This window comes from Staurois parvus, unplaced genomic scaffold, assembly GCF_062004578.1.
Source record: "Staurois parvus isolate SC_StPar_1 unplaced genomic scaffold, SC_StPar_1.0 ptg000151l, whole genome shotgun sequence".
Taxonomy (NCBI): Eukaryota; Metazoa; Chordata; class Amphibia; order Anura; family Ranidae; genus Staurois; species Staurois parvus.
This window is the reverse complement of record NW_028317947.1, coordinates 16,148,884-16,163,242: the sequence shown is the minus strand read 5'-3', so window position 1 is coordinate 16,163,242 and position 14,359 is coordinate 16,148,884. Positions and strand designations below refer to the sequence as shown.

Below are 14,359 nucleotides of genomic sequence, written 5' to 3'. Positions count from 1 at the left end.
GACAGCAGGAGGAAAACCAGTTACTGTATTCGGAATTCCTAATTAAATACATCAGACGGATATATTGGACATGAAGCTGATAAAAAGAGTGCGCGTGATGCTAATAACTGTTCAGTTTCATCTGTCTTTATCCGGGGAAATGAAACATTGCAATTACACTTCTGTATATTAAAAAAGTCCCTTTAAAATATAAACTGAACTAAAATAAATACATAAATAAATATAATAAAAAGACATAATAAATATAATAAATGAAAATAAACTAAGCTAAATAAATTAAAGTATTAAATATCATAAATAAAAAAATATGATAAAATAAATACAATATACAACTAAAAAATAAAACTAAATATTATAACAATGTTTATACTTTTGTACGATTTCAATAAATGCAACTGTTAAAAAAAAATATTATAACAAAAAGATATAATAAGTATATTAAGTAAAAAAACTAAACTAAAATAAATAAAAATATAAATTAAATATAACAAAATGCACTTCAATAAATACAGTACATAATATAACTAATAAATAAATATAATAAAAATATATCTTTCTTTATCTGGGAAAATGAAACAATGAAATGACACATGGTATCCAATCACTTTGCTAATATACTCTGTCTTATATTATTATAACAATGTTTATACTTTTGTACGATTTCAATAAACGTGACTGTTAATATACTTCTTATATCTTTTTGTTATAATTTTTTTTTAAGTAAAAAATAAACTAAACGAAAATAAATAAATAAAATGAAAATATATATTAAATATAACAAAATGCACTTAAATAAATACAGTACATAATACAATAACTAGTAAATAAATATAATAAAAAGTATAAGTATAATAAATAAAAATAGACTAAAATGAATAAATATAATAAATAAAAAATATATTCAATAGAATAAAACAAAATATTCTAAGATAACTACAATATCCTGTATAATATATTAATATATTATATTACATATATTAAAATGTATAATATATTTAATATAATATATAATATAATAACTAAAATGTATATATATTTTTATCTAGCTATCTATAAATAAAATATATATAATAAAGTATATATAATAATAATATCTATAGGTATAATAAATAAATTAAACTAAATTAAAACATTAAAACATATAATAAACTACAATACATTAAATAAAAATACTGTATATATATAATAATAAATAAAATAAAATGCTGCAAATTATTTTAACCTCTTAGCGCCCACATAACACATATGTGCCAGCAAAAGGGTGGTCTTTAATGCCCACATGCTGCATATATTCCTGACTCGGCGGCCGATGTTTCTGCACTGAGGGCATGATCACCGCGTGCTCCCAGTACAGACACCGAGCTGTCAAAGACAGTTCCTAATTCCCACTAATGATCGGTAGCCAGTGGAATTAGTTCCCAATCATGTGACCACTGCGACAGCCAATCACAGTGGTCACAAGATCACTGACCTTTCCTTCCCCTAGGTGTTCAGAACCTTTTCTGAATGACCGGGAGGGAGGGAAGGGGTTAAAATGTGACTGCTCCCTCTTTTACACAACTAATGACATCATTCCTTAAGATCCAGTTTTTTTTCAAGTCCCCACCTAGCCACGCTCCTCATACGCGTTTCACCCACATGGGGTTTGATCGTATCCCCCATACCAGCTCCGGGCAGTTTTCACAGACATCCTTACCTTGCCAAGTATAAGCCCCAGGAGCTCCAAAGTATAACATGTCGTCGATGAACCCTCCGCTGATGCCCATCTGGCACATGCCCGTTTTGTCCAGATCGGTGTTCACATTGCACATCTCATTGTGGTAGGTCTGCCATTCATCCTGACTGTTGTATAACAGGTCATTTCCCCGCACGTAGCACTTGCCAATCATCCTGTAATGTTCTTCTCTAGTGCCCATGATGACCTGCACTAATGTATATCGATGGGCACATACCTGATACAAGAAAAAAAATGCCTTCATTAATATTTCACAATGACCTTCATGTGAAAAAATAGAAACAAGAGTATTTTTAATGCAACCATGAATTTGACTTGAAATGCACCCCTTGTAATATCCAATCAGACTGGGAGATGGAGGAACAACACTGGGAGCCAATCACGTATGCTGTATGCAAAAGTGCTCACAAGGAGCATGCTAACCGGGGGGAAGAGCAGATGAGAAACTGGAAGAGCTTATCAGTCTGCTGCTGCTCCTCCATCACTAACTAATCACAGGCTCTAGGTAATGGGATGACCAAACTGTATGGGTTAATTATGAACAGCAGGGCTCAGAACGTGAGAGGAAGAAGCAACACTCAGTTCACATGCTGATAGGAGGATAGACCAGAGTGACAGAGAGATAACCCCATCAATGTGCTGCTTACAGACTGGGGGGCGGGTCCATGACAGCCTGTTCTCAGAGGAAGAAGGTTGAATGTTGCTGGAAGTCTGAGAACATCTAGTGACAGAAAGGGAGTACTGCTGGTGACAGTTGCAGATGGAAAGTGAGTATTGTAGTATTGCAGCAAAAGCTGTATTTTTTTTCTAATTATTTTTCCTTTGAGTTCTGCTCTATCCCACAAGAAAAATATATTTGAAATATATTTTAAAATTATTTTTCCCAAATATATTGCCATATATTTGAAATGCTAAAATTTTGGCCATATTCAATATATATACTGCATGTTGAAATGTGTTTTTGTTACAAAATATATATGAAAAATATTTTTAAAGATACATTTCAAATATACTGGATGTCTTTCAAAATACAAATCTACATTTTCGGAATGCGTTTACAAATATATGTAAAAATATATGTTAAAAATGACTTTTGCATATGTTAAAAAAAAAATCTGAAGAATATGTTTTAAAAAATAGATATTTTTAAAAATATATTGTTCAGATTTTTTTTTAACATATAAAAAAGTCATTTTAACATATATTTTTATACATACGTGTAAATGCATTCCGAAAATGTAGATTTGTCTTTTTAAAGACACACAGTATATTTTTGAATATATTTTTAAAAAATATTTTTCATACATTTTGTAATAAAAACGCATTTCAACATGCAGTATATATATATATATATTATTATACAGGATTTATATAGCACCAACAGTTTGCTCAGCGCTTTACAATATAACAGGAGACAATACAGCAACAATACAGTTCAATTCAAGTGGGATAGGAGGGCCCTGATCCTTGGAGCTTACAATCTAAGAGTATATATATATATAAAATTATGTTGTTATTATTATACAGAATTTATATAGAGCCAACAGTTTGCTGAGCACTTTACAATATATATATATATATATATATATATACTCTTAGATTGTAAGCTCCAAGGATCAGGGCCCTCCTATCCCACTTGTATTGCACTGTATTGTTGCTGTATTGTCTCCCGTTATTTTGTAAAGCGCTGAGCAAACTGTTGGTATTATATAAATCCTGTATAATAACAACATAATTTTATATATATATATATATATATATATACACACCCTGTTCCAAATTATTATGCAAATTCTATTTAAGTGTCACAAAGATTAAATATTTTGTTTTTCAGTGTAACTCATGGATGGCATTGTGTGTCAGGGCTCTTTTGATCACTGAAAACAATATCGGACACCTGTGATAATTAGATTGGCCGGTGAGCCCAATTTAACTTGTTGCCGACTGCAGATAGCCGAATGACGGCTGCACTGCGGCCGGCCAGTTCTGAGTGGACGTCATATGACGTCCCCCCAGAATGCGCTCTCCTGCGCGCCCCAGGGGGCGCGCACCCGGTGATCTCCGTGATCGCTGTGTCCTACGGACACAGCTGATCACGTGATGTGGTAAAAGGCCAATCACAGCGGCCTTTTACCACCTGATCAGCGGTGTCCAATGACACGCTGATCAGAGGGAAATGCAAGTGTCGGTTCTCGGCTGCACTTTCCTCACGCTGTCAGATCATGAGGAAAGTACTGCCGAGAACCGGCAGTTGTCAGAGCGGGGATCGGCACCGATCATCAGGGCACTGATGATCAGTGCCCTGATGATCGGTGCCCAGCATTGCCACCCGCAAGTTCCGCCCACCTGTGCCCTGCAGTGCGCCCACTAGCTCCGCCCACCTGTGCCCAGCAGATCACCCACCTGTGCCCAGCAGTGCACCCACCTGTGCCCAGCAGTGCACCCACCTGTGCCACTCTGCAATTTCACACACCTGTGCCCAGAAGTGCCACCTACCTGTGCCCAGCAGTGCCACCCACCTGTGCCCACCAGTGCCACCCACCAGTGCTGCCCACCAGTGCCACCCACCAGTGCAGCCCAGCAGTGTTGCCAGTCAGTGCCACCAGTCAGTGTCCAGCGGTTGTGCCAGTCAGTGCCCAGCAGTGATGCCAGTCAGTGCCGTCTATCAGTACCCATCATCAGTGTCACCTATCAGTGCCGCCTATCAGTGCTGCATATTAGTGCCGCCTATCTGTGACACCTCATTAGTGCTGTCTATCAGTGCCGCCTATCCGTGCCACCTCATTAGTACTGCCTATCAGTGCCCTTTAGTGCTTCCTATCAGTGCCCATCAGTGCCGCCTATCAGTGCCCATCAGTGCTGCCTCATCAACGCACATCAGCGAAGGAGAAAAATTACCTGTTTGAAAAATTTTATAATAGAAACAAAGAAACTTTTTTTTTTTTTCAAATTTTTGGCAATTTTTTATTTATAGCGCAAAAAGTAAAGCGCCCAGTGGCGATTAAATACCACCAAAAGAAAGCTCTATTTGTGAGAAAAAAATGATCAAAATTTCATATGGGTACAATGTTGCATGACCGCGCAATTGTCAATCAAAGTGCGGCAGCGCTGAAAGCTAAAAATTGGCCTGGTAAATAAGGGGGTATAAGTGCCTGGTAGGCAAGTGGTTAAGGAAAAACTACTAAAGGAGGGTGTTCCACATTATTAAGCAGAGCACCATTTTCAAGCAATATGGGGAAGAAAAAGGATCTCTCTGCTGCCGAAAAGAGTGAAATAGTTCAATGCCGTGGACGAGGTATGAAAACATTCGATATTTCACAAAAACCTAAGCGTGATCATCGCACTATTAAGAGATTTGTGGCTGATTCAGAGCACAGACGGGTTGGTGCAGATAAAGGCACATTGAGGAAGATTTCTGCCAGATCCATGCATCGGATCAAGAGAGCAGCTGCTAAAATACCATTACATAGCAGCAAACAGATATTTGAAGCTGCTGGTGCCTCTGGAGTCCCACGGACATCAAGGTGTAGAGTCCTCCAGAGTCTTGCAACTGTGCATAAACCTTCTATTCGGCCACCACTAACCAATGCTCACAAGCAGAAACGGCTGCATTGGGTAGAAAAATACATGAAGACTAATTTTCAAACAGTCCTGTTCACTGAGTGCCGTGCAACCCTGGATGGTCCAGATGGATGGAGTAGTGGATGGTTGGTGGACAGCCACCCTGTTCCAACAAGGCTGCGACGTCAGCAAGGCAGTGGTGGAGTCATGTTTTGTGCTGGAATCGTGGGAACAGAGCTGGTTGGCCCCTTTAGGGTCCCCGAAGGTGTAAAGATGACCTCTGCAAGGTATGTGGAGTTTATGACTGACCACTTTCTTCCCTGGTACAGAAGGAAGAACTATGCTTTCCGTAATAAAATCATCTTCATGCATGACAATTCACCATCTCATGCTGCAAAGAATACCTCTGCATCAATGGCTGCTATGGGGATAAAAGGAGAGAAAGTCATGGTGTGGCCTCCATCCTCCCCTGACCGCAATCCTATTGAGAACCTTTGGAGCATCCTCAAGCAAAAGATCTATGAGGGTGGGAGGCAGTTTACATCCAAACAGCAGCTCTGGGAGGCTATTCTGACATCTTGCAAACAAATTCAAGCTGAAACTGTCCAAAAACTCACAAGTTCAATGGATGCAAGACTTGTGAAGCTGCTATCAAATAAGGGGTCCTATGTTACAATGTAACGTGACCTGTTAAAATGTTTAAAAAGTTAAAATGTTGTTAAAAGTTTGATTGAAATAGCTTTTGATTTCAGTAAATATGCTGGAAACACAACAAAGGACAATTTTCAGTTCTTTACAACCTATAAAGTGTTTTGAAACTTACTGTGCGGAATAATTTGGAACAGTGCATTGGAAGTGTTTTATGTTTAACAAAAATCCTGTTATCATTAGGAGGTTTGTTCAATAAAATGTGAATTGTGCTCTTAATAGTTGATAACATGAGAATTATGCTGACTGTTATTTACATCAATTATTTAGGTAAATGGGAAAAATATCATTTGCATAATAATTTGGAACACGGTGTATATACACTCATACACATATATATATAAATGTTTTTAAATATATTGAATATGGTCAAAATTGTAGCATTTCAGATATATGTCAATATATTTGGGAAGAATATTTTTAAAATATATTTCAAATATATTTTTCTTCCATATGGGATAACTGCAGTAGTGAAAGATACTGTCACCAACCTGACTGCACTGTCTGGCAGGACTGTAAAAAAAAAATCTCAGAGATCTCAAACCCTCTGACAAGTGTATACGAACTGAATTGCATGTTTAGCTGTTTGTCCAGAATTCAGGAGACTGCAATATTATTTGCTATGGTACATTTTGAATTCTTTAGTACTGTAACATTCCAATATCCCAGAATGCCTCACTCCTGCCCCGTATGCCAATATTTTTTCGCATTCTGCCAGTGTAACGCCATTAATCAAAAGTCTATTTTACAAATTAAAAGCGAAGACAAATCCCTGAATTCACATTTTGTTAATTGCAGAGTGTGTTGCCAGCTATTTCCATGACTGTGCAGAAATGCAAAGGAGAGAACGCAGAAATGCCAATTATCCCAAAAACAATATCTACAAAATCTTCTTTATAGACTTTTTTTTTTTTGCTTGTTGCTGATCAAAGCTTTTTATCCTTCATTCACCTCTATCATTAGACATAATGACATAATTCTAATGCAACATAGGAGTGTTGAAGGAAGCATCTCATTGGTTGCTGTGGAGAATCATTATCATGAAGCCCCCAAGAGCTTGGCTGCATTCAGATGTTACCCTATACATCCTTTTATTCAGGAGCCGCTATTTTTGTCATCAACTGTTGTATGGTCATCATCAACCTGGACAAATCTGTTGTATGGTCATCATCAACCTGGACAAATCTGTTTTATGGTCATCATCAACCTGGACAAATCTGTTGTATGGTCATCATCAACCTGGACAAATCTGTTGTATGGTCATCATCAACCGGGACAAATCTGTTGTATGGTCATCATCAACCGGGACAAATCTGCATAACTGTTACTCTTATGCAGGCCATACAGTGGGGCAAAAAAGTATTTAGTCCTCCACCAATTGTGCAAGTTCTCCCAATTAAAAAGATGAGAGAGGCCTGTAATTGGCATCATAGGTAGACCTCAACTATGAGAGACAAAATGAGAAAAAAAATCCAGACAATCACATTGGCTGATTTGGAAAGAATTTATTTGCAAATGATGGTGGAAAATAAGTATTTGGTCAATATCAAAAGTTCATCTCAATACTTTGTTATATATCCTTTGTTGGCAATGACAGAGGTCAGACGTTTCCTGTAAGTCTTCACAAGGTTGGCACACACTGTTGCTGGTATGTTGGCCCATTCCTCCATGCAGATCTCCTCTAGAGCAGTGATGTTTTGGGGCTGTCGCTGGGCAACACGGACTTTCAACTCCCTCCAAAGGTTTTCTATGGGGTTGAGATCTGGAGACTGGCTAGGCCACTCCAGGACCTTAAAATGCTTCTTATGAAGCCACTCCTTCGTTGCCCGGGCGGTATGTTTGGGATCATTGTCATGTTGGAAGACCCAGCCATGTTTCATCTTCAATGCCCTTGCTGATGGAGGGAGGTTTGCACTCAAAATCTCACGATACATGGCCCCATTCATTCTGTCCTGTACATGGATCAGTCGTCCTGGTCCCTTTGCGGAGAAACAGCCCCAAAGCATGATGTTGCCACCCCCATGCTTCACAGTAGGTATGGTGTTCTTTGGATGCAACTCAGCATTCTCTCTCCTCCAAACACGACGAGTTGTGTTTCTACCAAACAGTTCTATTTTGGTTTCATCTGACCATATGACATTCTCCCAATCCTCTTCTGGATCATCCAAATGCTCTCTAGCAAACTTCAGACGGGCCCGGACATGTACTGGCTTAAGCAGGGGGACACGTCTGGCACTGCAGGATCTGAGTCCCTGGCGGCGTAGTGTGTTACTGATGGTAGCCTTTGTTACGTTGGTCCCAGCTCTCTGCAGGTCATTCACTAGGTCCCCCCGTGTGGTCCTGGGATTTTTGCTCACCGTTCTTGTGATCATTTTGACCCCGCGGGGTGAGATCTTGCGTGGAGCCCCAGATCGAGGGAGATTATCAGTGGTCTTGTATGTCTTCCATTTTCTAATTATTGCTCCCACAGTTGATTTGTTCACACCAAGCTGCTTGCCTATTGCAGATTCAGTCTTCCCAGCCTGGTGCAGGTCTACAATTTTGTTTCTGGTGTCCTTCGACAGCTCTTTGGTCTTCACCATAGTGGAGTTTGGAGTGTGACTGTTTGAGGTTATGGACAGGTGTCTTTTATACTGATAACAAGTTCAAACAGGTGCCATTGATACAGGTAATGAGTGCAGGACAGAGGAGCCTCTTAAAGAAGAAGGTACAGGTCTGTGAGAGCCAGAAATCTTGCTTGTTTGTAGGTGACCAAATACTTATTTTCCACCATAATTTGCAAATAAATTCTTTCCAAAATCAGCCAATGTGATTGTCTGGATTTGTTTTATCATTTTGTCTCTCATAGTTGAGGTCTACCTATGATGCCAATTACCGGCCTCTCTCGTCTTTTTAAGTGGGAGAACTTGCACAATTGGTGGCTGACTAAATACTTTTTTGCCCCACTGTACATGGGTCGAATTCCGAACATTATTTCGACTGAAAATTGAAAACGTCGTTCGCTCGGTAATCCAATGGTGCCATCAATGATTTCGAAAATCGGCCGACCGAGTCATAAAGTTCACCCCGTATAACAGGCGGAATTTCTGTTCCTTCCAGGTCACGGCTCACGCGCATATTCTTTTCGGAAAAACGATCATACGATTTGACCATCATTGGGTCGAAGATTGGTAAATTTTCACGAATTTTCCAACATGCCCGATCACCGAAAAGGGAAGGAACCACAAAAATCGTCCGGTGCCATTGACCCACTAACAGAGCGAAAATCATCCGATTATTCTTAGGGATGAAAAGTCGGTCGAATTTCGACCCATGTATAACCGACCTTAGTAATTATCTGGGCAGCTGAAGTCATATTCAAATCTGATTTGTTTTTGTGTAGCTGAGCCTTGATCCCATCCTCTCACACCTCCGAAAACTCTCTATAGTCCAGTGAAGTAACCACGATATTAAAGTGTCAATTGGTATGCTTGAGAGGTGGGAAGAGCAAGGCAAAGCCTAAATATGATGGCGAATTTACACGTAACTTAAGGAGCTGATATATCTCATCATTTGATATGGATTATCTGGTTTTGGATTGGCAAAAATCGTCCGGTGCTATTCGAACCACGAAAATCGGCCGGTGCCATTGACCCACTAACAGAGCGAAAATCGGCCGATTATTCTTAGGTCCGATTTTCGGACGAAAAATCAGTTCATTTTTCAACCCATGTATGGCCGGCCTTAGACTGGCCATACATTCTTCAATTTTCTTGAGAATTTTGCTTTAGATTCACCAAAAAACATCTAATACGAGGTCGAACCCTAACAACACTTTCAATTGTATCCAATTAGGCGGGCCCTTGCACGACACAGTTGAAGGTAAATCTAAAGGAAATTGGGCAGAAATTGGACAGAAAATTGTATAGTGTATGGCCAGCCTAAGAGTGTGTTTTCCAATGTATGAGTCCAACTTATGACTGGCCTTATAGTGAGCGGATCCCCTGTTTTCCATCCCGGCATGCTCTGCACCCCCCATTATCCTCTTCCCCGCACATGTTTCCTCTGACACTGATCTCGGCTAATCACATCAGGGGCCCTTTCAGTATTAACCGGCAATGACAATTATGATGCATTGCAGATGTCAGGCGTTTTCCAATATCCTGATGCGGCAGACAGGGGAGGAAGATGACAGCAGGGGCAGCTGTGAATGCAGAGCAGGAGCACTTCAGGATACAGGAAGCTTCACCGTACTTGGCATTGGCGAAGGAAAATGACACATCGATCGAAAAGGACAATACTACTCTCTGTGATCATCTGAAACACAATTACCGCAAGATACAGGAAAAAAAAGTCCTTCTTATGATAAGCAGCAATATAACAACTGGGTATTATATTTTTATATATATTATTTATACATTATATATTATTATCTATATTTATACATTATATATTTTCTATATTATTTATACATTATATATTATCTATATTATTTATATATTATTATCTATATTTATATATTATCTACATTATTTATACAATATATATTATTTATACATTATATATTATTATCTATATTTATACATTATATATTTTCCATATTATTTATACATGATATATTATTATATTATTTATACATTATATATTATCTATATTATTTATACATTATATATTATTATCTATATTTATACATTATCTATATTATTTATACATTATAGATTATCTATATTATTTATACATTATATATTATTTATATTTATACATTATGTATATTATTTATACATTATATATTATTATCTACATTTATACATTATATATTATCTATATTATTTATACATTATATATTATCTATATTATTTATATATTATTATCTATATTTATATATTATCTACATTATTTATACAATATATATTATTTATACATTATATATTATTATCTATATTTATACATTATATATTTTCTATATTATTTATACATTATATATTATCTATATTATTTATATATTATTATCTATATTTATATATTATCTACATTATTTATACAATATATATTATTTATACATTATATATTATTATCTATGTTTATACATTATCTATATTATTTATACATTATATATTATCTATATTATTTATACATTATATATTATTATCTATATTTATACATTATCTATATTATTTATACATTATATATTATCTATATTATTTATACATTATATATTATTTATATTTATACATTATGTATATTATTTATACATTATATATTATTATCTATATTTATACATTATATATTATCTATATTATTTATACATTATATATATTATCTATATTATTTATACATTATATATTATTATATTATTTATATATTATTATCTATATTATTTATACATTATATATTATCTATATTATTTATACATTATATATTATTATATTTATTATTTTTTAGTGTTCTTTTTTTTTTTACAGCAGACCCGAGGTGAGGTTGTTCTTGAAAGAGGAATTCTAAAAATAACCAGGGACAGCTACGTGATATGTCTAAAATAACACACCCACATCCATCGAAAAACCCTACAGCATATCGAAACCAAAAAACGGAAATGTAATATACTTCAGTTTACCAGTCCTTAGATGTGGTGGCTGCATTCATTTTCTTTTTTAGGCTTTTTAGCTACATGCATATGAGTGCATTTGCCTGTTTATTTTACTGGTGTCCTAGAGCTGCCCATAACCTACTCGCGCGCATAGGTGCATGCGCATCTAAAGCTAGGTTCACACCCATGCAGGTTGTGTTTGAGCCGTTTCTGCATTGCGTTTTTTTTTAAATTTTCTTTATTTGTTGCTAGGCAGATTTAAAACGCAAAACGCTGTGGAAAATGCTTATCTAAAGCTAGGTTCACACCCATGCAGGTTGCGTTTGAGCCATTTCTGTATTGCGTTTTTGCACCTGCATTTTTGCCGTGTTTTTTTTTTCATTTTCTTTTCTTGTTGCTAGGCAGATTTAAAATGTAAAACGCAGCACTACATGCTTTTCTGCAGCGTTTCCATTGACGTTTGTAGAACCAAAAACGACACTTTTGCGTTCAAAAAAGTCCCTGACCTTTTACAAAAAACGCACCGGGTGAAAAGGCGGAGATGTGAACGTGTTCCATAGGAAATCATATTAAATGGACTGGACTGCATTTCTGTAAAATGCTACGGAAAATGCTTATCGAAATCTAGGTTCACACCCATGCAGGTTGCGTTTTGAGCCGTGTCTGCATTGCGTTTTTGCACCTGCGTTTTTTTTTTTTCATTTTCTTTTCTTGTTGCTAGGCAGATTTAAAACGCAAAACGTAGCAAAAACGCACTACATGCTTTTCTGCAGCGTTTCCATTGAAGTCTATAGAACCAAAAATGCAACTTTTTGCATTAAAAAAAGTCCCTGACCCTTTACGAAAAAACGCACCGGGTGAAAAGGCGGAGATGTGAACGTATCTTATAGGAAATCATATTAAATGGACTGTACGACGTTTCTGCAAAACGCTGTGGAAAATGCTTATTGAAAGCTAGGTTCACACCCATGCAGGTTGCGTTTGAGCCGTTTCTGCATTGCGTTCTTGCAGCTGTGTTTTGCATTTTTTTTTCATTTTCTTTTCTTGTTGCTAGGCAGATTTAAAACGCAGCAAAAATGCACTACATGCTTTTCTGCAGCGTTTCCATTGAAGTCTATAGAACCAAAAACTCCACTTTTTGCATTCATAAAAGTCCCTGACCCTTTACAAAAAACGCACCGGGTGATAATGCGGAGATGTGAACATATCCCATAGGAAATCATATTAAATGGACTGTACTGTGTTTCTGCAAAACGCTGCGGAAAATGCTTATCTAAAGCTAGGTTCACACCCCTGCAGGTTGCATTTGAGACGTTTCTGCATTGCGTTTTTGCCGCGTTTTTTAAAGTTTTCTTTTCTTGTTGCTAGGCAGATTTAAAACGCAGCAAAAACGCACTACATGCTTTTCTGCAGCATATCCATTGAAATCTATAGAACCAAAAATGCAACTTTTTGCATTAAAAAAAGTCCCTGATCCTTTACAAAAAAACGCACCGGGTGAAAAGGCAAAAATGTGAACGTGTCCCATAGGAAATCATATTAAATTGACTGTACTGCGTTTCTGCAAATTCTGCGGAAAATGCTCATCTAAAGCTAGGTTCACACCCATACAGGTGGCGTTTGAGCCGTGTCTGCGTTGCGTTTTTGAAATTTTTTTTTCATTTTCTTTTCTTGTTGCTAGGCAGATTTAAAACCCAGCAAAAATGCACTACATGCTTTCCTGCAGCATTTCCATTGAAGTCTATAGAACTAAAAATGCAACTTTTTGCATTCAAAAAAGTCCCTGACCCTATACAAAAAACGCATTCCTGTGTTAGGGTGACAACACTCATTGACTGTACAGGATTCTATGGAGTGTGGTCTCTCTAGAGCAGGAAGCCTGTCAGGGTTTACAGAACACCTCCCCTTTCACCATCTCATTAACAAAGGTGGGATGTGTTCTGTAGTTCACATAGAGAGCTGAGAACCATAACTCTGAAGATGTCACTTACCAAGACACGACCCCCAGGTTCTTGTGACTCGACGTTGACTCCCAACCACATATTCTCAATGATGTTACGCCCGGGCTGGCCTGTGGACACAAAAGCATCATACAGAATCCTTAGATGATAATTAGATAAAGTCTAGAGAGCTTCCCCACTAAAAGGGAGGACTTCTAGTTTCCCAGAGTTGGCCTTTAAATCCTGAGGGGGGGGGGGGCACATTTTATTTTGTGGCTACCCCAAAGTTGACCTTCAAATCTGTTCACCAGCCCATTCAAAGTCCAGAACTTACACAGTATTCCTGAGCTTTAGCAGGCAGGGGGTGGGGCTTTGACATCACAAACTGCACAGGATAGAGCAGGGAGCTGAGTGTAATCTGACACCTGAGTGGAGGGAATGGACACACCCCACTTCTATGCAGTTTCATAGTGAAACACGCATAGCTGAGGCTGCTGTGTGCTGAATGGGGGAACAGGCCATCTCTGGGGATCACTTGATGTCAGCCTAAACTGTCAGAAGTGACTCATGTAGATAGAGGAAGGGGACAGTGACCAGAAATCACACTAGGTGCTTTGGATTGAGGGGAGTGCACACTATGGAAGGATATGCTTTGTACATTTTTTTAGGATTACAAGCTCTAGTTGTAAGCCCTCATATATACCCAGTGAAGTGACTGGCCTCAGGTGATACACAGAGATGAAACTAATCAACCTACATAAGTTGTACCTATTTATCTATAGTCGTCTTTCCCCTACATCCATTCAAAGTGCATAATTTACACAGCTCTAAAAAGCAGCTGAAGTTACA

The 14,359-nt window shown here is 37.5% G+C and overlaps 1 protein-coding gene across 2 annotated transcripts in view; it reads right to left on the bottom strand.

Moving 5' to 3' along the window:
• ITGA3 (integrin subunit alpha 3) overlaps positions 1-14,359 on the bottom strand; it is a 131,864-nt gene that overhangs the window by 70,104 nt on the left and 47,401 nt on the right. For both annotated transcript variants that reach the window (XM_089674508.1, XM_089674507.1), the window contains exons 3-4: positions 13,562-13,641; positions 1,697-1,952 (exon numbers count right to left, since the gene is read on the bottom strand). In XM_089674508.1, coding sequence (XP_089530634.1) covers positions 1,697-1,952; positions 13,562-13,641 — 336 coding nt within the window. The remainder of the gene's footprint in view (positions 1-1,696; positions 1,953-13,561; positions 13,642-14,359) is intronic.